Source organism: Podarcis cretensis (genome assembly GCF_951804945.1).
Source record: "Podarcis cretensis genome assembly, chromosome: 6".
NCBI lineage: Eukaryota > Metazoa > Chordata > Lepidosauria > Squamata > Lacertidae > Podarcis > Podarcis cretensis.
In genome coordinates, this window is record NC_137175.1 from 7865346 (window position 1) to 7892279 (window position 26934).

General features: G+C 47.4%; 1 protein-coding gene across 3 annotated transcripts in view; it reads left to right on the top strand.

Moving 5' to 3' along the window:
• The first annotated feature begins 1607 nt into the window (after positions 1-1607).
• The window catches only part of LOC307217532 (peroxidasin homolog), a 69846-nt gene continuing 44519 nt past the window's right edge, over positions 1608-26934 (top strand). Inside the window, exons 1-4 of one of the 3 annotated variants that reach the window (XM_079978873.1) lie at positions 1608-1737; positions 4400-4633; positions 19857-19928; positions 26783-26854. In XM_079978873.1, coding sequence (XP_079834999.1) covers positions 4467-4633; positions 19857-19928; positions 26783-26854 — 311 coding nt within the window. In that variant the 5' untranslated portion in view covers positions 1608-1737; positions 4400-4466. Of the gene's footprint in view, positions 1738-4298; positions 4634-19856; positions 19929-24377; positions 24495-24869; positions 24985-26782; positions 26855-26934 lie in introns of those variants that run through there. The other 2 variants (XM_079978872.1, XM_079978874.1) reach the window with 2 other exon arrangements.

Below are 26934 nucleotides of genomic sequence, written 5' to 3' on the forward strand. Positions count from 1 at the left end.
TGAGCAAACCCATCCACTGAGTCATCCAGGGAGGTGGAGATGGGGAATGTTTCTTTGCAGTGATTGGTTGTGTTTGCGTGAATGTATAAGTGCATATAAATTTTGATGGTGGCAGGGGGGCTGCCTGTGGTTTTTAAAGACCCATGTTAGGGAACTCTGGGGTTTTACTTTGCATGGTGCTTTGTGTTTTAATTATTTCATGTTGTTTTTCATATTTTTTCATTTCGTATTTTGCTTTGAGGTGCTTGTGTAAAGCAGCCATTGAGCTTAATTTGATGGTGCTGATCATCTTATTGGACCCCATGCACCACGCAGGTCCTCTGTGCTCTTGGGCTGAGGAGCAAGGGCAGCCCTTCCTCTGTGGGCCATAACTGAAGGCTCTCAGAAAAGAAGATCGCTTTCTTTGCCACTGAAGAAAAAAGCTGTTCTGTGAAATATTTGGTTTTGACTCCTTAATCCTCAATTGAAATGATGTCTTAAGTATCGTAACTGCATTTGCTAGCAGAATCACGCACCGATGACATTAATCACTCAAACACTTGTTGGAGGGCTTCAAAAGAGTTTTCTCCAGATCAGTTGCAAATTAGCTAGGTTGCTGTTTTTGGCATCCATCTGTTTCAGGAGACAATGGAGAAGTGCCCCTTTGTGGGTGAAGTCAAACGGTTGGATGATTACAGCGCCTGCTGTGGCTGTAGAGACCGATATGGGAGAGACATGTTTTGTTGCAGCGTCCGGTTGTGCTGCAGCAGCTGCACCGTGGTGTTTCTTCTCTCTGCGCTCCTCCTGGCGCTCATTCCTCCTTTGGTCACTGCTGACAGTCTGTCTCGAGGCACTGCAGTCATCTGCAAGGGATTCCCACAGGGCAGGGCTGATGCTGCCAGCCTTCATGCCACGTCTGCATACATCTTTATAGCACATAGTGGGTCTGTCAACAGGCCTAGTGCCTGAAGCCAGCTCCTTGGGGAGCTAGGTGGCCCATTGATGTCACAGGTAAGTACTCAAAGTCTAGAAGGTAGATCTTTACATTGATTGGCCCAGCAACATCTGGGCAGCAAATTCCTCTACAGGTCAGGTATGAGGAATCTGTTGCCTTCCAAGTGTTGTTGGACTACAACAGGGGTCAGCAACCTTTTTCAGCTATAGGCCAGTCAACCGTCCATCAGACCATGTGGTGTGCCAGACTATATTTTTCGGGGGGGGGGGGTGAACGAATTCCTATGCCCCACAAATAACCCAGAGATGCATTTTAAATAAAAGCACACATTCTACTCATGTAAAAACACGCTGATTCCCGGACCGTCCGCAGGCCAGATTTAGAAGGCGATTGGGCCACATCCAGACCCTGGGCCTTTGGTTGCCTGCCCCTGGACTACAACTCCCATCATACCTGGTAATCTGCAGGACCACAGCTTTCTCATCCTTACTATATGGGCAGCTAGGCTTCTTTGGCCTGATGGTTGCATTAACCCTTAGTCAACCTCCTGGGACCCTGTATTTGCTATCTCATGCACTCACTCTCCTCTTATGCAACAGCTCCCTTCTCAGATTATCACTCCCTCGCCACTACTAGAGATGGGGCAGAAGTTTGATCCAATTCACACTGAAAGCTGAAGCAATCACATTTGCACTTTTTGAAACAGAGAACTGAAGCACTGCCAACCTTCGATAATTCGTAGTTCGCCAAATTTTGTGATGTCGTTCACCAGCCAAAGGATGTTTACAGAAATGCATATACAGGTGAAGACAACACAGAAAAAAATAGCATGTTGAGGGGGGGAACTTGCAAAAATCCATGCATTAGTAAAAACTGCATACAAAACGTGCTTAGGAGAAATTTGCACTAAAATACTGGAGATTTTCCACGAGGACTAAAAATAAATAAATCACAAATTGAACATTGACGGTGATCTATAAATGATGGAAAATTTTAATGAATGGTGGGGTGCTCTTCATGAATGCGTCCAACTCTGCCAGGAACCCAGTGAGGTTCTTTGCTCCGACAAACACAATTAATTAATGTTAGTTAATGGCCAGAGGCCGGCCAAGTGTGAATAATCCCTGAAACTCATGACGGCTGCTCTATTTGGCACTGGTACAGCCTTAACTGGAGTAAATTGTCTGGTCTGGGTTACCGCATTCTAAGGAAATTTGGGGCGTGGGAGTAGGGGAGACCAAGTGGAGGCAACTGAGGGCTTAGAACAGGCGCCCCCAAATTCAGCCCTCCAGATGTTTTAAAACTACAACTCCCATCATCCCTAGCTAACAGGACCCGTGTGGTCAGGGATGATGGGAATGGTAGCCCCAAAACATCTGGAGGGCCAAGTTAGGGGGTGCCTGGCTTAGCCATAGAACATTTAGAGCCCAAAGCCCACCATGGAACCAGGGATGGGCATGGTCAGTTAGTCTGGAGCCAAGATGGAATCTGGGTAGAGCCTGATGGTTCTTGCATGGATAAAACATCTAGGAGCACGTTCCTCCCCACCTTCCAACCAAAGACATGGGGCTTCGATCTCCACAGCAAAGCACTTAATTCCTCCCCCCCCCCATACTGGGTGAATAAATTCTCTCTCCCACTTCAGAATAAGAGCAGGGGAGTTGAATCCTGTAGGAGCTATCAAGAGCCTTCACCTGTCACCCTCAGATGATGATGATGCCCAACCCATCTGCTTGGATTGTCCCAGTTATTCTGGGCGGCTTCCAACATATATAAAATAATGAAATCAAATCAGGTATCAAATCTGCACCTCTGTGGATAGCTCTTCCTATTATCTTTTCACTGGTGCATGTTTCACTGTTGGTTAAGGGACAAAGGTGCTTGAGTTGACATGCCCAGTGTGCTAAGAATAAGAAGAAGAAAAAAAGAAAAGAACAGTGCACATACACACTTGAATCTCCAAAAACCAATGGCTCAAATGGGAACATTAGGCAGCTTGAATAGAGCAGGATTTATGGCCTGCCAACAACTGATAGTAAAGGTAAAGGTAAAGGTACCCCTGCCCGTACGGGCCAGTCTTGCCAGACTTTAGGGTTGTGCGCTCATCTCACTCTATAGGCCGGAAGCCAGCGCTGTCCGCAGACACTTCCAGGTCACGTCACCAGCGTGACAAGCTGCATCTGGCGAGCCAGCGCAGCACACGGAACGCCGTTTACCTTCCCACTGGTAAGTGGTCCCTATTTATCTACTTGCACCCAGAGGTGCTTTCGAACTGCTAGGTTTGCAGGCGCTGGGACCGAACGACGGGAGCGCACCCCGCCGCAGGGATTCGAACTGCCGACCATGCGATCGGCAAGTCCTAGGCGCTGAGGTTTTACCCACAGCGCCACCTGCCACCCGATGAGTGGATATTAAATCCTGCTACCTTGGCTATGGGAACCCCTTCCCTGCTGGGAACAGGTGTGTGCAGCCAGTGCAGGATTTAATCCTGTCCTCCCAACCAGCTGAAGGTCAGGTAGATGTGGTTTGAGTAAAATGGCCTCAAGATCCAAATTGAAGTCCCTAGTGGACCAAGATTGGCCCATGAACCAGAGTTTCCTAGTCTTGCTTGCTCTAGAGTTTTCAGAGTCCATCGCTGCTTATCAGACTGAACACGGCGGTTTCAGTGGTTCGGCCTAATGAACCCCTAGCCCAGGTTTGAAAAACCGATGGCACTCTAGATGCTGCTGGTCTGGTGTTGCCATCAACCCTGACCATTGGTTGTGCTGGTTGGGGCTCGTGGGAGGTGGATTCCAATAACATCTGGAGGACCAGAGGTTCCTCACCATGCCTACAGCACCAGGCACTTCCTGGAGGTCTCCCCTCCAAGTACTAACCTGTCTGGACCCTGCTTAGCCTCCAAGATCAGGGCGTTATGCCTAGAGACAGGTACGCCCCCCCCCATGTCATAGCAGTTTCGTGCACCTGCAGGATGCAAGCCCTTGTGGAAAGTGCTTCTTTTTGTTGGAGATGCTCTGGTGAAAGAGTACACCAGCCATTAGCAGTGTCTCTAGAGTCTGCTACATCTGTGCTCCAAGGGTGCCGGTGCCTTTGCCCTTCCACCATTGCATCTCTTTAGAAACAACGGCTGGGTCTCCAAGCTCCCTCTGCAAAGCAGGCTTCTCTGTCCCATCCCACCACCCCCTTGCTGATCTTTGGGTCCTGAGACCCCGCCTGCCACCCAGGGAAAACGAAGAGTTCCTGCTAATCAGGCTGGGAGCCAAGGCAGAATTAACGAGGAATCTGCTGTGGAGAGCAGAGCCCAACTGGGGTCGCAGTTTGATTTTCGGATGTTGTATGTGCATCGTAAGCTGGGAGGGTGGGAGTTGGCCTGTCAGACTGCCTTAACTTAATTGGAAACATATGTCCGTGTGTGTCCCCACCTCCTCCTTCCTCCCCCCCTTCTCCTCCTCCCCGTCCCTCAAGGCTGGGAGATTTCGGTCTGCTTCTTTGCAGCTTAGAATCTGGGGAACTTAACATCCCTGCAAACACCATGCTGGGCAGAGCCACAGGCCTCCTCCCCAGCATCTACCTGGTGCTTCTCTTACCTGTCTCAGCCAGCTCCTGCCCCAGCCGGTGCTTATGCTTCAGGACTACAGTCAGATGCATGCATTTGATGCTTGAAACCATCCCTGAAGTCCCACCACAGACCAATGTCCTGTAAGTACCACTTTTCTTTGGGGATTCTCTTCTGGGTTTTAAACTGTGTGCACCAGTTTAGCGGAGTGCCGCTAGAGCCGGGTTTGGGATCCGGAAGGTGGGAAGGTCAAGTTCCACCTCTGCCACAGACCCGCGGTGTGGCCTTGGGCAAATTACTGTCTCGTGGTTGCAGTTCCTTGTCTCTATATGGGAGAGTGGACCTACTTTGGGGAGTTGTTGTGGCACCAAAGACATTCACATTTCTGGAGAAACTATTGGAAATTATAAGTTCCCCAAGGTTGTGATGTGTGTGTGTGTGTGTGTGTGTTATTGGTTACAAAGCACTGGAAGTTGCTTTGCAGAAAAGAATTCTGCAAACGGGGAATGAGCAAAAGCAATATTATTCCTACGGCACCGTTCATACACTTGAGAGCAGAAGCAGGAAAAGAAAAGGTCTCTGTCTCCAAGGAGTTTACAGTCTGCTGTTTCACATGCAAAGGAGGGAAGTCAGAGCTTAACAAGGGAAGAATGTGCAGAAATGCACTCACCATGTTTAGGTTTTGCTGCAGACCCCGGGGTGGGGGTAGTTAAGCAAAGGATTTGCAGAAAGGAGGAGATGTTTGGAGGATGTTATAAAATAGCATGCACTTTTAGCATGGAAGTGGATCTTTATGTGACTTGAAAGGTGCTTGGGATTCGTTTGTTCAGAGCATCTATTTCCTTCCAAGTGCTTACTCCATATCCTGCTCACAGTCCCTCGCTCATCTGCTTTCAAATGGGAATTTAAAAGTGGGGGCTCCGAGCAGGTGGTCTCGTCTAAGCAACCTGAAATGAGATGTCAGCTGGGAGAGTCCTTCCTCTGCCTTGTTCCTTAGGGTGTTTGTGTGTTTGTCTGCATTTGTGTGAGTCAAAGGTAGACATTTTCACGTGAAAATGACACAGCTGTGATTCCTGCATTGCTGGATGTTGCACTTAGATGATCCTTTGGGGCCATTCCAACTCCATAATTCTGTGACAGATACCCTTGTGCATCTCCCATACATTTAAATGCATCTCCTTGTAAAGAACTTCTGGGAAGATTGTGCCCAAAGTTTTGATGCCACCGGGCTAGTGTTGGATAAAATCCTATCGTCAGAATAGCCTATCCCTCCTGTGGGAAGTGGAAAACTCAGCTCTGTGTGTGTGTGTGTGTGTGTTCATTCGTTCAACATAACGCCAGTCTTGCATTTCTAAAAGCAAACACATGTGCTTTCTAAACTTCTTTGCACTTTCAGTGTTCCAGTTTCCTTTATCTTTAAGGCGCAGCTCAACGTTTGGAGGGTGGGGTGCAGACAGAGCGAATGAACACAGTCCTCATTGAACCAACTCCAGCAGAAATATACAGGGGTACCTGTGTGTAAATCTGCAAAATTCCCAAATGTCCACTGGATTGGGTGTTACGTGTGTGTGTGTGTGTGTGTGTGTGTCTGAGGAAGTCCATGCAAAGTGGCTGGGAGAGGGGAGCAATGGGTGAAACTGACACAGCTGGAGAGGAAGGAAGTTGCCTTAGCAAGTCTGGGTCTGAGTCTCAAACTCCCAGGATGAAAGCACAGGGTGGGGGGGGGGGGAGTGCATTTCTATTGCCGACCAACATCTGACAGAAGGAAAATAGGTATGCTTGTTTCCAGCTAAATGAACAAAAAGGTCCATAGTATAGTATCAGGGAAGCCAAATGGGCAAGCCACATCCAGGGTGTCTGCCAGCCCTTTTTCAGAAACATTAGCTGTAAGGCGCACGTTTCAAGCTACCAAGTGTTCTTCCACATGCTCCTGGCATAGATGTGACTGTGGACTTTCTTGTTTTGCATTTCTTGGTTCAAGTTTTGTGTAGCATCTCAGTCCTCTCTTTAAACACAGGAAACTGCCTTATGCAGTCTCAGCCAATTGGTCAATCTAGCTTGGTACTGCCTACACGGGCTGGCAGCAGCTCCCTAGAATTTTCTGGCAGGGAGTTTTTTCCAGCTCTGTCTGGAGACGCTGGGGACCGAACTTGGGATGTTCTGCATGCAGGGCAGATGTCCTACCACTGAGCCACAGCCCTTCTGTATGTTGGGAGAAGCAACAGCCCTGAAGAGTAGGGGAGGCGACCTTTTTTTTAAAAAAAATAAAAGATATTTATTAAGGGTTTGGAAATTACAAAAAGAAAAAAAGAAAAGAATCAAACACAACAAAACAATACAATACAGCACAAAAACAAAAACACTACATAAATATAACAAATCGAAAAGAAAAACAGTTAAAAACACACTCAATACTTTCAATGTTATTATCTTTCCTTAACTTGTTTCAGCGACTTCCTCGCATCTCTCTTTTTTTGTATCCCACTTCAATTAGTTTGTTTCAGCAAATCCTTTCCATCTTCCTCAATTCTTTGTCCTATAATTTATCTTAACAGATTCTAACCTTGATTTACCTTTAATCCCTTTACAATTTATTGTACTTAATTCTTTATAGCATTTCTGCTAAAACCATGTAACTTCATTCCAACATCAGGGGAGGCGAACTTGACCCCAATGCCTACCGCACATTTTGCTGATCTATCGAATCAGCATTAAACACTGTTTACAAAAGGCTGTCGTAGGGACGCGGGTGTCGCTGTGGGTTAAACCACAGAGCCTAGGACTTGCCAATCAGAAGGTCGGCGGTTCGAATCCCAGTGACGGGGTGAGCTCCTGTTGCTCGGTCCCTGCTCCTGCTAACCTAGCAGTTTGAAAGCACGTCAAAGTGCAAGTAGATAAATAGGTACCACTCTGGCGGGAAGGTAAACGGCATTTCCGTGCGCTGCTCTGGTTCGCCAGAAGCGGCTTAGTCATGCTGGCCACATGACCCGGAAGCTGTACGCCGGCTCCCTTGGCCAGTAAAGCAAGATGAGCACTGCAAACAACCCCAGAGTTGGCCACAACTGGACCTAACAGTCAGGAGTCCCTTTACCTTTACCTTTTACAAAAGGCTGTCAGGGGTAAGTCCTCTGTTTGAAGATTTCCATTTGTTTTTTCATTTATATACCACCTTTATCTTCCGAGGATCTCAAGGGGGGTGTACACGGTTCTCCCCATTTCACCTTCGCAACAACCCTGTGAGGTAGGTTAGGCTAAGAGATGGTGACTAGCCTAAGGTCACCCAGTGAGCCTCATGGCCGAGTGTGGATTCGAACCCTGGTCTCCTGGGCCCTAGCTGAACACCCTAACCATTATGCCACACCAGCTTTCATTATTATCATTTATTTACAAAGTGCTGTCTAGACCAGGTCTGATTTAAAGAATAAGGCACCCCAAGAAGGCCTTGTAGTTGCCCATCATTCCGAAGCACCTGGGCAGCAGAGTGAGCAGGTACGCTTAGTTATTTATTTCATACAATGAATACACCAATTGATTGTAAAAAAAAGGGGGGAGAAAAGAAAAACCTCAAAAAGTTTACCAAAAAATGCATTTTTCACTTGGCATGTGGACCCCACTGTAGTGAGATGCATCATATTCCTCTTCAAATCATTATTTTATTTCTTTATATACTGCTGTGTCATTAAAAACAACAACGCCAAAGTGGTTTACAGCAGTAAAGTAAAGGTAAAGGGACCCCTGACCATTAGGTCCAGTCGTGACTGACTCTGGGGTTGCGGCGCTCATCTCGCTTTACTGGCCGAGGAAGCCGGCGTACAGCTTCTGGGTCATGTGGCCAGCATGACTAAGCCGCTTCTGGCAAAACAGAGCAGCACAAGGAAATGCCGTTTACCTTCCTGCCGGAGCGGGACCTATTTATCTGCTTGCACTTTGACATGCTTTCGAACTGCTAGGTTGGCAGGAGCAGGGACCGAGCAACGGGAGCTCACCCTGTTGTGGGGATTCGAACCGCCAACCTTCTGATCAGCTAGTCCTAGGCTCTGTGGTTTAACACAGTGCCACCCGCGTCCCTACAGCAGTAAAACCGTGCAATAAGAACTATATTAAAAAGTTAAAGTCAGATATTAATTAGCCATTACAGACAGTGGCTTAGCATGAGTGACATTTGCTCATCAGTTCTCCAAGGGACTGCTGTAACTTGGATTGTGTACATTTTTGTTCCAGGGACCCTGAAGTTCCTTAAAAGCTCACCAGAAGTTTCTCAATAGGGAGGGAGGGATAATTGAGAAGGTGTTTCCTGAAGGTGTTTGCAGAACATCTCCTATGGGTCCCTTTTTTTGGCAATTCAAACTGCAGGTGCAGGAGGGAGAGCAAGCCAGATTGAGATGCAGCAGCGGTGGAAGAAATGGTTAAAGCCCCTCTAACACCACGCCAGGATTAGGTCCCAGTCTGAATTAGGACCCCCGCACTTGCAATCCCCTCCTGCTTTAGTCAGCATGGGGCATAGCTTATTATCAAACCACAGAGCCTAGGGCTTGCCGATCAGAAGGTCAGCGGTTCGAATCCCCGCGACGGGGTGAGCTCCCGTTGCTCGGTCCCTGCTCCTGCCAACCTAGCAGTTTGAAAGCACGTCAAAGTGCAACCAGATAAATAGGTACCGCTCCGGCGGGAAGGTAAACGCGTTTCTGTGTGCTGCTCTGGTTCGCCAGAAGCAGCTTATTCATGCTGGCCACATGACCCGGAAGCTGTACGCCAGCTTCCTCGGTCAATAAAGCGAGATGAGCGCTGCAACCCCAGAGTCGGCCATGACTGGGCCTAATGGTCAGGGGTCCCTTTACCTTTACCTTTTTACCCCACGCCAGGATCCCACCAGATTAGGTCCCCCGCGCCTGCAATCCCCTCCCACTTTAGTCAGCATGGGGCGGACCTTATTATCAACAGCGCCTCCATGAGTCAAACACTGGAATGACCTGCAAACCAGTACAAATACTGCGAAATCGTACAAACACATGTAAGTTTCAGTGGTACTTCGGGTTAAGAACTTAATTCGTTCCGGAGGCCCGTTCTTAACCTGAAACTGTTCTTAACCTGAAGCACCACTTTAGCTAATGGGGCCTCCTGCTGCCGCCACGCCACTGGAGCGCGATTTCTGTTCTCATCCTGAAGCAAAGTTCTTAACCCGAGGTACTATTTCTGGGTTAGCAGAGTCTGTAACCTGAAGCGTATGTAACCTGAGGTACCACTGTACTACAATTTGCACGTGCTCAGCGCCTGACTAAGGAGCAGGAGAAAAGCCTGTTGTTGTTATAGGACTGAGCCTGCATATGTACTATATACATTTAGAGCACACACCCCCCCCCCCGAAGAATCTTGGGAACTCTAGTTCACCCCTTACAGAGCTAGAATTCCCAGCGCCCTTAACAAACTACAATTCCCAGGGTTCTTTTTTCCTGGAGGGGTGCTTTAAATGTATGCTGATCAACCGTGAATCATCCAGATACCCACCAGCGGACAGCTGTCCTGATGTACAGCCTCCGTTCACACAGAACGTTACAGCATGGCCCAATAGACTTGTGTGACTCCTCAAATATCCCCCAGACTCCTTTACACCACACAACCATTCTGTGGCAGATGCCTGTGGGAGTTCCTTGCCAGAAAAGTCAATGTGGGAAGCCAGAGAAAGTCTGAACACCACTGTCCCCTGCTCTCATAACACACCCCCCCTCTGCTCCTGCCAATTTTTAAACGTCTTCCTTGGAGAAGCAGTCCGCTCAGAGTTTGTATGCAAAGCCGGGTCAGGATCCTCGATTCTGTGGCCGCATATTATTCTGGCTTCCACACATGTCCTGCCCCTTGCAGCTGGAACATGCAGAGTTCCTGGCTCCCACTGCAGACTGAAGCCAGCAACCCGCTTAATGAGAAATCCCGCTTCATCCCAAAACAGAAAGGGCAAATGGACAGAGAGGTCAGCGCTGAAAGTATGTGATGGATATGTGTTGGCTGCGGCCTGTTCCTCCGCAGCAACAGCAGCCCAGATGTCATCTGGCAGGACGGAGCCAACAGCTTGCAGAAAGGCAACAGCTGTGGACCGTTTGTGCAGACAGTAACTTTCGAACCAAGTAGGTCTTCGGCCATTTGTCTCGTAGTGTCACATTTGGGTGGTTTTGGTTTTTTTTTTAAAGTCCAGGTTTAGGGATATATGGAAAAGAGAGGAATATCCGGCTGGAAAGGTGGTGGCAACTCATAGATCCTACTCTGGTGAGATGTAGAAATTAGCCCAGGAATGGAGAAATTAAGAAGAGAAAAGCATTTCTCCTTCTCTCATAGCACTAGAACCCATGGACATTCATTGAAACTGAATGTTGGAAGATTCTTTTTTTAAAAAAAAATATTTCTTTTTCTTTTTTTGAATTTGCATTTTATTTATTCGTTAACATTCTTATATTACATCGGTAAACATTGTCATATTACATTACAGGACTTACTATAATTTCCAACATGTATACAAAAATTAGATACAAATTCTATATACCTAGAAAAAAAATGAAACAAAAAAAAAGAAAGAACAAAGAGAAAAAACAAAAAATCATATACATACCAACACACTAGATTTCCTGTCTTTCCCGTTATATATTCCTTTTTTTACAAATGAATGTACTCTCATTATTGTGTATTTCTTTACATATTATCCAATACATTCCTATATCAATATGTGCTCTTATTTCTCAACTCAGTCTCACTCCAACGTCAATCAAATGCCAGCATAGATAGTGAACCTTTACTGTATTTTTGAACATATGTTTTATATCTGTACCACTTTTCCATAAATTTTTGTTTTGAGTTGCCTCTCAGGGTATTTGTTAACTGCGCCATTACAGCAAATTCTTGTAGCTTGTAATGCCAGTCCGTTATTGTCGGGGCTTCTTGTTCCTTCCACCAAAGTCCGAGCTGCGGCCGTCGCATATAAAAATACCTCCCTAAAGGCCTTCGGGATGTCCCTGCCAACAGAAATGTTGGAAGATTCAGGACAGATGAAAGAAGATTCAGGAAAGATAAACTATGGAACTCACTGCCACAGGAAGCTGTGATGGCTACCTTTAAAAGATTGGATGGAGGAGGAGAGGGCTCTCGATGGCTTTGTTCTGCCTCCACGATTGGAGGCAACAATGCTTCTGAACGCCAGTTGCTGGAAACCACAGGCAGAGCTCTTGTGTCAAATCCTGCATGTGGGTTTCCCACAGGCATCTAGTTGGCCACTGTGAGAACAGGATGCTGGATGAGATGGGCCATTGATCCAACAGCCTCTTTTGTGTTCCTATGGTTTTATTCCCTCATATGTTACATGCAGAAGTAGGCTAAGGTCTGGTTTGTACATGCCCCTCCATACAGAGCCCATTTGCAGAAACGTCTGAATTGCTGCTGTGTATGTACATCCAGAAAGGGACGTGGGTGACGCTGTGGGTTAAACCACAGAGCCTAGGGCTTGCCGATCAGAAGGTTGGTGGTTCAAATCCCCGTGACGGGGTGAGCTCCCGTTGCTCGGTCCCTGCTCCTGCCAACCTAGCAGTTCGAAAGCACGTCAAAGTGCAAGTAGATAAATAGGTACCACTCCGGCGGGAAGGTAAACGGCGTTTCCGTGCCCTGCTCTGGTTCGCCAGAAGCGGCTTAGTCATGCTGGCCACACGACCCGGAAGCTGTACGCCGGCTTCCTCGGCCAGTAAAGCGAGATGAGCACCGCAACCCCAGAGTCCCTTTACCTTTACCTTTTATGCACATCCAGAATTTCCATTAAGGCCCTCAAAATGATGTACACCAGCCTTTGACAACCCGGCACTCCCCAGGTGTTTTGGACTATAATTCCCATGAGCCCCCGTCAGTGTGGTCAGTGTTCAGGGATGATAGTATTTGTAGTCCACAACAACTGTGCTAAGCAGATCCTTACTATTCCCTAGGGAATAGGGAAACCCAGATTGGCAGAGTAATAATAATAATAATAATAATAATAATAATAATAACAATAATAATTCCCATTTTACAGATAGGGAACTGAACCTGCAAAAGGATATCTCCTGCCCATAATCACCCAGCATTCTCCCTTGGCCCATTCTACATCTAAAGGTCTCTTCCATTTAAATACATCCTTTTTTGGGGGCCTTGCTGTTACCACAAAGTACAGAAAATGTTTTACTTAGAAATAATTCATTTGCAGTTGTGGAGTTCAAGAGCCTGAAGCTGGAACGGAGCCACCTCCTGTATTCTGGCCCCTTCTTTGGCTCCGCTAAAGCTTCTAATTAAAATCAGGTTCTTCCCCTGCTGTTCAACCTGTGCATTAAACTAACCAGATAAAAATAAAGACAAGGTATGTGTGTGCGCAATGCGGGGGGAGAACATGGAGATGGGAATTCACTTAACATTACTTAGGAAGTTTCTCTCATTATTCATTTATTTGCCTTCAGTTTTGGCTGCGCCAGTCTGCATGAGGTTCAGGGTTGCAATGACTGCAGTAAAACTAAGTCCAGACTGTTGCTGATTCGCAGGTGGGATTCACTCGCATACCGGTGAATTAAGCTTGTGCGATTAAAGAGGATTTGGCACTCTTGCAAAAAACAAGCCTGCTTCCAAAAGACAGCACTCAAGTTATTTCCAAACTACCTGTTAATTGAGCATGGCCTGTTTTGCACAATTTTTTGCCAGGAGGCAAACTCAGCTATTCAATGGACATATAAATTCTGGTTTGATTGCAGGGAGGTTAGACAATGCTGTATTGGGAAAAAAAAGTTTCTTTATTCATTTTTGTTTTTGTTCTTATTTTTATTTTCATTACATTTATATTCCCCTTTCATTCCAGGAGCTCAAGGTAGCATATATACTTCTTTCTCCTCCCCATATTATCCTCACGACAACAACAACCTTATGAGGTGGGTAAGGCTGAGAGTGACTGGTCCGAGGCCACCCAGTGAGCTTGATGGCTGAATGGGGATTCAAACCCCAATCTCCAAGGTCTGACACTTGTTGCAGGAACCCCCCCCCCCAATCATTCAGTTTGTACAAACTCGACACACCCACTCACTCACATACCACATACGCGATGCTTCTGTTATAAATTCATAGAAAATCACCTGTACATCGGATCTGTACCGTTCCACTTTTATTTTGCTCTATGAAGGAAGGACTATCAAAGGGGGAGTTACAGATAGGTAGCCGTGTGCATGCACACGAAAAGCTCATACCAAGAACTAACTTAGTTGGTCTTTAAGGTGCTACTGTGGGGACGCAGGTGGCGCTGTGGGTTAAAGGCTCAGCGCCTAGGACTTGCCGATCGAAAGGTCGGCGGTTCGAATCCCTGCGGCGGGGTGCGCTCCCGCTGCTCGGTCCCAGCGCCTGCCAACCTAGCAGTTCGAAAGCACCTCCGGGTGCAAGTAGATAAATAGGGACCGCTTACCAGCGGGAAGGTAAACGGCGTTTCCGTGTGCGGCTCTGGCTCGCCAGAGCAGCGATGTCACGCTGGCCACGTGACCCGGAAGTGTCTCCGGACAGCGCTGGCCCCTGGCCTCTTGAGTGAGATGGGCGCACAACCCCAGAGTCTGTCAAGACTGGCCCGTACGGGCAGGGGTACCTTTACCTTTACCTTTTAAGGTGCTACTGGAAGGAATTTTTTTATTTTGTTTTATCAAAGGGGGAAGGTTTGATACAGGGCAGCCATAATCCCTCGAGCATACCAACACGTCCGTAGGAGCCCTACCCAGTTGGCATGCCAACCTTGATGGTCCTAGACAGAAGACCATCACGCTCACAAAGAACCTGCATATGGGAGTGGATTCAGCATGGAGCGGAACAAAGGGCAGTGATCAGCTCTTCCCTCTGGGGACAGGAAACTGCAAACTCCCCTTTGTCCTTTGGAAAGTACTCATGGGGAGAGGGAAGGTGGAACCCTCCAGGTGAGAAGACACTCAGGTTACCACCACAACTCCTCCCTCAACCCCTGCTTTTTGTGATGTGTCAATGATATAGTCATGATGTAGTTCTAGGAGTGTAATTGGGGGATTAGTAGCTAATAAAAGTTGGGGTCTCTTTTTGTTCAGGGCTTCCATCTTGTTTCACCTGGTGGCAGGTGGGAGTCCTGTCACGACATTCTTCAGTAAAGACCAAGCCTACTGGCTGCTGTTTTGCTCTGGTATTCCTGACTGGTGTCCTTGTTTTTTGTCCAAGGGAGCCCTCAGATTTCTCGGTTAACACACTCTAACCACTACACCACACTGGCTGCCTTCGTTATACCGCACATTGCGGTGCATGTCCCCCTTCAGTTTTCTACCACAAAAAAAGGCAGGGTTTGGGTGCATCGGAACGCCAGATCAGCTTTGATTTGGGTCCCACCTGGAAAGAGCAACGATCTGTGAAGTGCACTCAGACTTCTGGCAGAACAAAAAGTGACAGGGGAAACGCACACTGGAAAAGCCGGTGTTGCCTAGCCTCCCGGCAAACTTTGTGCCAACAAGGCAGAGTGAAGGCTCAATAAATCTGTCGCCTGGAAGAGAGCGGAGATACTGCAACTTGGACACAGAGCAGAGAGGGGTCAATCCCAGATATCCAGGACTTTTGCTGTGAAGCGTAAGGTCACATCCCAGCCCCTACCAATAAGTTTAAAGTGCTCTTGTATACCACTTTAAACAGGTACGGCTTCCCCTAAAGAATGCTGGGAACTGTAGTTTGTTAAAGGGTGCTGAGCGTCGCAGGCGCTGTAACCCTCCAATGGTTTGACTTTGCCCACCTCCCATGGTGCGCTATTCCATTGTCTCTCGAGGCAGACGGGTGCCAACAATATTAAACAACGATATAGCTACAATTCCCAGCATCTTTAACAAACTACGGTTTCCAGGATTCTTTGTGGGTAAAGGTAAAGGACCCCTGACCATTAGGTCCAGTCGTGACCGACTCTGGGGTTACGGCGCTCATCTCACTTTACTGGCCAAGGGAGCCGGCGTACAGCTTCCGGGTCATGTGGCCAGCATGACTAAGCCGCTTCTGGTGAACCAGAGCAGTGCATGGAAACACCGTTTACCTTCCCGCCGGAGTGGTACCTATTTATCTACTTGCACTTTGATGTGCTTTCAAACTGCTAGGTTGGCAGGAGCAGGGACCGAGCAATGGGAGCTCACCCCGTCGCAGGGATTCAAACCGCCGACCTTCTGATCGGCAGTCCTAGGCTCTGGGGTTTAACCCACAGCGCCACCCGCGTCCCGCGTCTTTGTGGGTAGTGACTGTTAAAGACATACATGAGTTCTTTACAAATCAGGGCAGGAGATGCGACCTAAAGACTGTACACTTTCTCCTGCCCCTTTCCAGGAAAGTTGGGCGGTGGGGGTTGATAGTACAGAATATCTGGAAGGTGCTAGCATGGGAAGATTGTCCCTAGGGCAGTGGTGGCCAAACTTGGCCCTTCAGCTCTTTTGGGACTACAATTCCCATCATCCCTGATCACCGGTCCTGTTAGCTAAGGATGATGAGAGTTGTAGTCCTAAAACAGCTGGAGGGCCAGGTTTGGCCACCACTGCCCTAGGTCCACTGCCCCCCCCCCCAAAAAAAAATTAATAAAAATAAATAAAAACACATAGCTGAGGTTCTGCACCCCCCTAAACAAAGCTCAGCCCCCCCTAAAATCCTGGCCACGCCCATTTAACAAGCCGCATTTCCCGATGTGTATGTTTATATGCGTGTATCTATATTTTCTTATCTCTATGGTTCCTCAATGCCAGCTTTGCGCGGGCGGGGCCGAGAGCCGGGAAGGCCTCATTTAGCATGCGTTGGGACCATGATGCAATGCGCGCAAGGGAGCCGGTTTTCCCTCCGTCGTTTTCATCGTGAACGCAAACGGCTTCTACTACCACAGGAGAAACATTGGAGCCACCTTTTTTTCCCTTTTCCACCTATTAAAAGTGTTTTTCGCGGCGGGGGAAAGAGGAAAATATTGGATCACCGTAACCTTAATGGCAGGCGCCCGCGCAGTAGCGGGGCTCGTCGGCTTGCAAAAAGCATACTCTGGTTTCACCTCAGATCGTATAAATCTTTCGCCTTTTACTAAAGATTTCCGTGGGGAGGAACATTTATGAGTTTTTAACTAATTTTTTGAGGCCTTGCTTTGGCAGGGCTGCCTTTATGTGTCAAAAATAAGAAAATGTGCTTGTACCTTTTTTTTTTCATGTTGTGCAGTTTTTGGTGCACTTTCCTAACACTTCCAAGAAGGAATGTGTAGACATTTTCGTTTCTTTGTCATGCGTTTTCTTGCACCTTTTTGTATCCATATTTCCTGCTCAACCACCATGTGAGCGGTGCATTGGACCATGTGCAGACTGCCCTCACCGTGTTTGTTTTAACTGGGTTTCATAAGCAAGAATAATGTTCTACAAATAAGTTTCCCCATGTCATTTGTATAGCACAAAAATAGCATAATAAACGTGGGAAAATATCTGCAACATATGTTTCGTTCCTAGTGGTCAATGTATAATTTCTTGGTTTATGAATTGAAACAATTAGGAAAGTGAATGTTTTCCTAATTGTATTTCCTTGGTTTTAAGAGCGGTTGGGTGTGGCTGTAGTGAGAATTTGTTTTTGTGTGTGAGTGTGTATTTTTGAATCCGGTTAGCCAGATTGTCCTCACCATGTTGAACAATTGAATGCAGCAATCCAGGCTTCTCACTCTTTTATGTTTCTCTATAAATCCTCCCTTTCCCTGCCTTCAATTATTTTTACTATTACCTTGAGTCCCTGTCAGGGGAAAAGGAGGGAAATAAATAATAATAAAAAAATTTATACCCCTCCTTTTTCCCTGACAGGGACTCAAGGCGGCTTACAGAGAAAAATAAGAACAGCTAAAAACAGAGGAGGGCGAAAAAACAACCATTAAAAAACATAGACAGAATTAAATCTCTCCCATCTATTAAAAGCATACAGTTAATTACGGTAAAAACAGCATGGCAGCAGCCCTTCCATCATATTTATTTTTTATTAAAATCATTTCTGCAACTGCCTTTCTTTTCAATGAACTACCACGGTGGTTTGCAGAACAATAAAGCAGCAACAATACCTAGCGATATAGCGATAAGATCCAGATCGATGATTAGCAATAAATCAATTAGCATTGATCACTGCAGTATGAGAAACCTGGAGGACGTATGAAAAACCAGGGAAACGGTTTGGAGAAGAGGTTTGCTTCACCTCCACTGGAGACGTTATACCTTGATAATCTGGAAATTAGACCTTTGGAGTCTTCAGGGCTGAAATCAAAGGTTGATTCTCAAGATTCCTGCACGAATACAGCTCTGTGATTCGATGTGGTTTAACCATCACTTGCGAAAGGGCATTATCACGCAGCTCAGCAACTGTTGTGCATTTTTAGCTTTAAGTGTAACCGAAAAACCCTACACATTTTGTCAAGAAGTTCAGGAAAGGAGGCCTCCACACACACACACACACACACACACAAACACACACACTGCTCTGCTGCAGCCTGGAGACCTCCAGATGTTTTGGACCCCAATTCACATCAGCCCCCCAAAAAGCATGGCCAGTAGTCAATGGTAATGGTCACAGGTTCACCATCCCTGCTCCCATGGGCTTTGCAGGGCAGTAGAGCATCGCCACTTAAGGGCTTTTACATGGAAGAGGGGACAAGCTTGTTTTCCCCTGCTCTGGAGGGTAGGACTCTAACCAAGGGCCTCAAGTTACAAGAAAGGAGATTCCGACTAAACATTTAGGAAAACCTTTCTGACAGTAAAGGTAAAGGTAAAGGACCCCTGACCATTAGGTCCAGTCGTGGCCGACTCTGGGGTTGCGGCGTTCATCTCGCTTTATTGGCCGAGGGAGCTGGCGTACAGCTTCCGGGTCATGTGGCCAGCATGACTAAGCCGCTTCTGGCGAACCAGAGCAGCACACGGAAACACCGTTTACCTTCCCACCGGAGTGGTACCTATTTATCTACTTGCACTTTGATGTGCTTTCGAACTGCTAGGTTGGCAGTAACAGGGACCGAGCAACGGGAACTCACCCCGTCACGGGGATTCGAACCACCGACCTTCTGATCAGCAAGTTCTAGACTCTGTGGTTTAACCCATAGCGCCACCCGCGTCCCATTCTGACAGTAAGAGCTGTACTAAAGTGGAATGGACTCGCTTGGGAGGCTGTGGACTTTTTTTCCTTGGAGGTTTTTAAGCAGAAGTTGGATGGCCATCTGTCATGGATGCTTTAGCTGAGATTCCTGTATTGCAGGGGTTTGGACTAGATGACCCTTGGCTCCCTTCCAGCTCTGGGGTTCTGTGATTCTAGAGTGGCTAGAGCTGGTGCAGGCCAGAGCCCTGTCACCTTTCTCAGCAGAAGGCCATACAACCCCAAGAATAAGGTGTGAATAAGCTTCTAGGGCAGTGGTGGCCAAATTTGGCCCTCCAGCAGTTTTGGGACTACAATTCCCATCATCCCTGGCCACTGGTCCTGCATAAGTGAAATTGCGTAAAACGGGGAGCACCCACTAAACACCCTTTAAATGCCCTCACTGGCACCCGCTCTTCAATCCATACCAAAAGTATTGTATCCAAAAATATCCACAGCTAGATCTGAAGCTTGTTCAGGAGGCTGGAGGACCAAAGGGGAAGTGGCTGCTGCTTCTGCGCTGCTTCGTATGCCAGCTTTTAAGCGGGGAGCCTGAGCAGCCTAAACTAGGCATCAGCAAACTTTTTCAGCAGTGGACCGGTCCACTGTCCCTCAGACCTTGTGGGGGGCCGGACTATTATTTTTTTTTGGGGGGGGGGGAATGAACGAATTCCTATGCCTCACAAATAACCCAGAGATGCATTTTAAATAAAAGGACACATTCTACTCATGTAAAAACACCAGGCAGGTCCCACAAATAACCCAGAGATGCATTTTAAATAAAAGGACGCATTCTACTCATGTAAAAACACGCTGATTCCCAGACCGTCTGAGGGCCAGATTTAGAAGGCAATTGGGCCAGATCCAGCCCCCAGGCCTTAGTTTGCCTACCCATGGCCTAAACAAAGCCCCGCTGGGCCTCCAGTCTTTTCGGAGCTTCCTCTGGCCTCACTGACATCCTCTTTGGATTCTGGGGAGCGTCTCCTCGCGAGCCACAAGGTCTCTCCAGCTCCCTTCCGCCATTTCCCGGTTTGGATTGAATTATTTCCCAGTGCCATGCACAAGTCGGTTGCACGTAAGGGGTGTGTGGAACACCTGTACCAGGCTTTCTGCAGATAGTATTTTGGAGATGCATTTAGATTTCACGTGTGGACCTGATGTCTGCCACCTCCTGCACTCTTAGAGCCCACATGTGAATGATGGATTGAGAGAGTCTCTATTGCTTTCCAGGGATTTGCGCTTCAACCGCATCAAAGCCATCCAGCCTGGAGCCTTCAGGAATCTGAAGAACCTCAACACCCTGTAAGTGCTCAATCTTCTTCTACCTAAAATGGGAATCCAAAACCCAGAGGCGCAGCTTAGCTTTGCTCTGTGGGCCGTCCATTCCAAATCTGACAGAAATAACCCCGCTGGCTCGCGCACACAGAGGCGAAGTTCAGAAACGGTATGCTGGGCGGCTTTCAAGCCAACTTTTTTTTTGGCTCTGGCCTCCGTAAGCAGTATCACCTGCTCCATTGTTTTTGGACAGGTTCGAGTTTGTGTCGGATCTCAGATTTTAAACAGCTGAGGTGCTTGGCTCCAGAAATCGCTGGATCCTCGGAGCACTCTTGGCGAGCCGAGGTCCTTTCAGGATAACAGCACATCTGCAGGCGCCCGGGATGAGTTTGCTTCAAGCGACTTCCATGCTGCGTTCAATTAGGAGGCGGGGAATGAATTAGCACTTGGTACAATCCTACATATGGGTCTGTCGCAGCAGAACCCTCCAGCTACAACCACGCTTCTGCTCACTGGCTCAGTCCCTGGTCTCTTCCCAAAGGACCACCCCAAAGGGCCATCGCCCTTTGGCACCGATCCTTTGGCAATCACTCCGGCACTTTTTCTGGCTCCAGTCGAAATGCCCCAACCCAGATGCTCTTACTGGGTGGCTGCAGTTTCTGGCAGTGGTGCTCCAAACAGGCTTCTTTGGGCGGATGGTCCTCACTGCAGAATGCAATAAAGTTTTGAGGGGTTTTTTTTGGGGGGGGTTGATGGTTTAAAAACACAAACCTGTGTGAGTGCCTGGACGCAGCTGGAGGATGGATGGCGGCTAACAGATTGAGGTTGAATCCTGATGAGACAGAAGTACTGCTTTGGGGGGAACAGGGGGCGGGCGGGTGTGGGGGACTCCCTGGTCCTGAATGGGGTAACTGTGCCCCTGAAGGACCAGGTGCGCAGCCTGGGAGTCATTTTGGACTCACAGCTGTCCATGAAGGCGCAGGTCAATTCTGTGTCCAGAGCAGCTGTTTATCAGCTATATCTGGTACGCAGGCTGAGACCCTACCTGCCCGCAGACTGTCTCGCCAGAGTGGTGCATGCTCTAGTTATCTCTCGTTTGGACTACTGCAATGTGCTCTATGTGGGGCTACCTTTGAAGGTGACCCGGAAACTGCAATTAATCCAGAATGTGGCAGCTAGACTGGTGACTGGGAGCCGCCGAGACCACATAACACCGGTCCTGAGAGATCTGCATTGGCTCCCAGTACGTTTCCAAGCACAATTCAAAGTGTTGATGCTGACCTTTAAAACCCTAAACAGCCTCAGTCCAGTATACCTGAAGGAGCAACTCCACCCCCATCATTCAGCCCGGACACTGAGGTCCAGCGCCGAGGGCCTTCTGGCGGTTCCCTCATTGCGAGACGTGAAGTTACAGGGAACCAAACAGAGGGCCTTCTTGGTAGTGGTGCCTGCCCTGTGGAACACCCTCCTATCAGATGTCAAGGAAATAAGCAAATCTTATTTTTAAAAGACATCTGAAGGCAGCCCTGTTTAGGGAAGTTTTTAATATTTAATGCTGTATTGTTTTTAACACTTGATTGGGAGCCACCCAGAGTGGCTGGGGAAACTCAGGCAGATGGGCGGGGTATAAATAAATTATTATTATTATTATTATTATTATTATTATTATTATTATTATTATCATCATCCCTTAGCTCCCTTTCAGCAGCAGCTCTCTCAAGGGAGACACGGTCACCTGTGTCTTCTCATTTTGAGGTTGAGCAAGAGTAGTTGAATTGCTAGGAGGGGTGCAAACTGTAGTCCAGGCATGTCCAACCGGTTGATCGCGATCTACCAGTCGATCGTGGGGTGCCTGTGGTTGATCATTGTCATCGCAGGATCCTGATCGATCCCTCCCCAAAAAAGCTCAAGAACTGTGGCTCCTCCACCACAAACAAAGGTCAACAGCTTTGGTATATCCAATGGGTATAAAAAGGTAAAGGGACCCCTGACCATTAGGTCCAGTTGTGGATTACTCTGGGGTTGCGGCGCTCATCTCGCTTTATTGGCCAAGGGAGCCAGTGTACAGTGTACAGCTGGTCATGTGGCCAGCATGACTAAGCCGCTTCTGGCGAACTAGAGCAGCGCACAGAAACGCCGTTTATCTTCCCGCCTGAGTGGTACCTATTTATCTACTTGCACTTTGACGTGCTTTCAAACTGCTAGGTGGGCAGGAGCAGGGACCGAGCAACAGGAGCTCACCCCGTCGCGGGGATTCGAACCACCGACCTTCTGATCGGCAAGTCCTAGGCTCTGTGTTTTAACCCACAGCGCCACCCGTGTCCCTTATCCAATGGGTATACTGCCAGCTTATTTATAGTGGGAATAGATCGCAGTCTCTTGGCAGTTGGACGTGCCTGCTGTAGTCAATTAAATACCCTGATCCTTTAAACAGCACCTTTTTTTAGAAAGGGTTGATTATTTCAATGGAAAAACGTGTAGTTTCAAGTGCCATCTTGGAACGTTTTAGTAACAATAATAGTAATTTTATGATTTGCACCCCGCCTATCTAACTGGGTTGCCCCAGCCACTTTGGGCAGCTTTCAACATATATAAAAGCGTAATAAAACGTTGAACATCAAATAACTTCCCTATAAAGGGCTGCCTTATACAAATGTGACACTAGATGGCGATGGTGAGCTCATGGCAAATTCAATATATTTTTCAAAATGCTTCTTAAAAAAAGCATTTTCACAGCATGTTTTTTTAATGTTTCCAGATTCCACTCCGGACTTGCACAAATTAAAACGACGCAGATAAAATACATATAAAAGATTCTTTTTTTAAAAAAACAACAACCTATAATAAAATTAAAACAATATTAAAAAAAAAACAAAATACGGATGATGAAAACAGCACAGCACTGTTAAAACCCCTTTCCTTAAAAACAAAACAAAAAAAGCAGTCAGTTGCCAATGATCTGTTTCGAACTGGGTGAGGATGATTTAAAAGTCTGGGTAATTTTTTTTAAAAAGGATTGGATCAAGGGATCTCTGGCCAAGAAGACTGTAGCGGGAGAGCCAAGAATGTTATCACCCTCTTCTCTTGCCCAGTGCCACAACACAAATGCGGAGGGACGTTGGTGGAGGAGAACAATTTTCGCCGGATATTAAATCCTCCCTGTGGGAACAGATGGCTAATTGTTTCTTGCCACAGCCTAATTGCATATAATCTAAAATACTGGCTGGTCCCGTTTGGCTTAACCAGCCTGCTTTGTTTTGCGGTTGCCATGGCAACCCCGGGATGATGCCTCCACTCCAAGCGAAGAACTGGAACGCCACACGATGGTGGAGATGATGATAGTAAGGCATCAGGACAGTCGGTCAGATTCTTCCCCCTTTGAGTTTTACTGTGAGTCAGTGGGACAGGAATGAACTTGATTCAGGCTACAGTTCCCACAGGAAGCTGCTTGTGTGGGATAGATCCAGCCCCATAGAACCAACATGCTTAACTGATTAAGGTTTGCCCTGTCTCACCAGAGTGGTGCATGCTCTGGTTATCTCCCGCTTGGATTACTGCAATGCGCTCTACGTGGGGCTACCTTTGAAGGCGACCCGGAAACTACAACTGTTATGTACTGAGTTGAATAGGATCCAAAAGGCAGCAGTCTGATTGGTCCTAGAACAATAGGATTCAGAATGCTGCAGTCTGATTGGTCCTAGAATGATAGGATTCGGAATGCAGCAGTCTGATTGGTCCTAAAACAATAGGACCCAGAATGCTGCAGTCTGATTGGTCCACAGGAGCCACCCAATCCAGCTCCAGGTGGGAGTGAATCCGCAACCTGATTGGCCTACAGGTGAATCCCGGAATTAGCCAATCACGTGGGGCCCATTGTGTAAATAATGTATATAAAGCAGACATTCTGGGGGAACTTCCATTCCTCCTCACCACTATGAGCTGAATAAAGAGCGTGAAATCCACTCTCGACTCAGAGTATATTTCAACAACTAATCCAGAATACGGCAGCTAGACTGGTGACTGGGTGCCGCCACCGAGACCACGTAACTCCAGTCCTGAAAGACCTACATTGGCTCCCAGTATGTTTCCAAGCACAATTCAAAGTGTTGGTGCTGGCCTTGAAAGCCCTAAACGGCCTCGGTCCAGTATACCTGAAGGAGTGTCTCCACCCCCATCATTCTGCCTGGACACTGAGGTCCAGTTCCGACGGCCTTCTGGCGGTTCCCTCACTGCGAGAAGCCAAGTTACAGGGAACCAGGCAGAGGGCCTTCTCGGTGGTGGTGCCTGCCCTGTGGAACGCCCTCCCACCAGATGTCAAGGAAATAAGCAACTATCTGGCTTTTAGAAGACACCTGAAGGCAGCCTTGTATTAGGAAGTTTTTAATGTTTGTTCTGTTATGTTTTTATATGTGTTGGAAGCCACCCAGAGTGGCTGGGGCAACCCAGTCAGATGGGCAGATGATGATGATGGTCATCATCATCATCATCATAATGGGAGAGTGAAGAACCAGCCTAGGTGAGCCACAGCAGAGGTCTCCTCTGGAATGGTAGAGAACCTTCCTGTTCCACAGCAAACTTTTCGTTTGCCAAAGAGTGAAGTGCAATGCTGTTATGTACTGAGTTGAATAGGATCCAAACTGCAGCAGTCTGATTGGTCCTTGAACAATAGGATCCAAATTGCAGCAGTCTGATTGGTCCTAGAACAATAGGATTCAGAATGCAGCAGTCTGATTGGTCTTAGAACAATGCAGCAGTATGATTGGTTGGCAGGAACCACCCAATCATGCTCCAGATATAAGTGAATCCACAACCTGATTGGCTTACAGTAGAATTCCAGAATTAGCCAATCATGTGCAGCCCATTGTGTAAATAATGTATATAAAGCAGATACTTTGAGGGGACATTCATTCATTCCTCCTCACCACTATGAGCTGAATAAAGAGCATGAAATCACTTTGCGACTCTGAGTATATTTCAAATGCCAAAAAGATTAGCTTGGAATCCACAACCGCAAGGGTTTTCTCATGTGCTTCGGGGCTGGAAAGGAATGTTATGACAACGAGGGCGAAAACAGTGCTGAAAGGTAAACAAGAGTCCAGACCGTGGACAGGATCCTATTGTATCCGTCCTCCTGACCTTGCCTGCAGAGCTTGATTTGCCTTCCTTTGGGCCGCGGAGCTTGCTGGTCTTCCAGCTCTGACCCAGTTAGAGAAGCAGACAAATTCCAAATGGCACCACAGGAGAATTCTGAAGCAGATAAGACATTTCTCTCCCTCCCTCCCCACCCCCCTCTTTGGCAGGATGCAAAACAAACACATTAATTTAAGGGCCTGGCTACATAAGGTGGCAGGATTTGGCCTGGTCCAGTCATTCTTCAGTGGATCTTTTGCAAAAATGCAGTTACATAGCACCCTGATCCAGAACAGGGTCACGGTGCTCTGGCGGTGGAAGTTTAAGTCCAATCCAAATTTATCCTTTATTTATTTAATGTCATTTGTATCCTGCCTTCCTCCCAGTGCAGGACCTGAGGTGGCTCGCAACATAAATTATGCCGGCCGCCCCCAGTCACCAGTCTAGCTGCCGCTTTCTGGATTAATTGCAGTTTCCGGGTCACCTTCAAAGGTAGCCCCACGTAGAGCGCATTGCAGTAGTCCAAGCGGGAGATAACCAGAGCATGCACCACTCTGGTGAAACAGTCCGCAGACAGTTAGGGTCTCAGCCTGCGTACCAGATGGAGCTGGTAGTCAGCTGCTCTGGACGCAGAATTGACCTGCGCCTCCATGGACAGCTGTGAGTCCAAAATGACTCCCAGGCTGTTCACCTGGTCCTTCAGGGGCACAGTTACCCCATTCAGGACCAGGGAGTCCTCCACACCAGCCCGCCCCCTGTCCCCCAAGAACAGTACTTCTGTCTTGTCAAGATTCAACCTCAAACAAAAACACACAATGAGCATAAATATTAGAAAACAAATAAGAAACGGTATTGAAAACATTGGTGAGAACACTTAAAAGCACACACACACAAAAGCCTAAGACCCAGCCTAAGAAGACGCTGTCACAACAGCCAGCTGTTGGCCAAAAGGCCAGTCAAGATTAAAAAAAATATTTGTCTCCTAGCAAAAGGAAAACAGAGAAGGAGCTGGGCTGTCCTCTTGTGGAAGGGAGTTCCACAGTCTTGGAGCAGCCTCTGAGAAGGCTCTCTCTCATGGCCTCACCAATCTCATACCCTCCAACCTTTCTCCAATGAAAATAAGGACATCCCATTCCATAATGATAACTTTGCTTTTCATACCCCACACATCTTAATGGGTTGCCCCAGCCACTCTGGGCAGCTTCCAACATATATGAAAAAACATAACAAAACGTTAAACATTAAAAAAAAAACCCTACCCTGTACTCGGGAGTCGGATAACTTAGGGCTGCCATATGTCTGGATTTTCCCAGACCTTATCAGGATTTCAAAGGCAGAATTGATGTCCAGGCTGAATTGTCCTGAATCTTAGGCAAGTCAATTTTGGGGGCATTTTTGTAGAAACCCACCAAAATTGTTCAGTTCTTTTTAAAGGGAAATTGCCCCCGACACCATTTTTACACCCTAGGGTGCAAGCCTAGCATGTGCTGGTTTTTACCTTTTGAAACATGGCAACCCTAGGATATATCTCCATACCCTCCAACATTTATTCAGTAAAAATAGGAACATCCTTAGGAAATGTGGGACATTCTGGGATCAAATCAGAAAACCGGGATGGATTCTCTAAAGCAGGGACGTACCTGGAAAACAGGGACGCTTGGAGTGTCTGCAGTCGTAATACGGAGACCGCAGCATGCCGCCTTCAAAGCAATGCATTAATGTGTGCCTTCCATTCCCTTATTTTCTCACAGGCTTTTGAACAACAACCTGATAAAGCAAATTGCACGAAGATCCTTCGAAGGACTTGACAGCTTGAAATACCTGTAAGTGTCTGTAAGGAGGCCCAGTGTGACAACAGCCTCTGAACATTAGTAGCGGGAAAGTGAAACACTGTTGATACTTG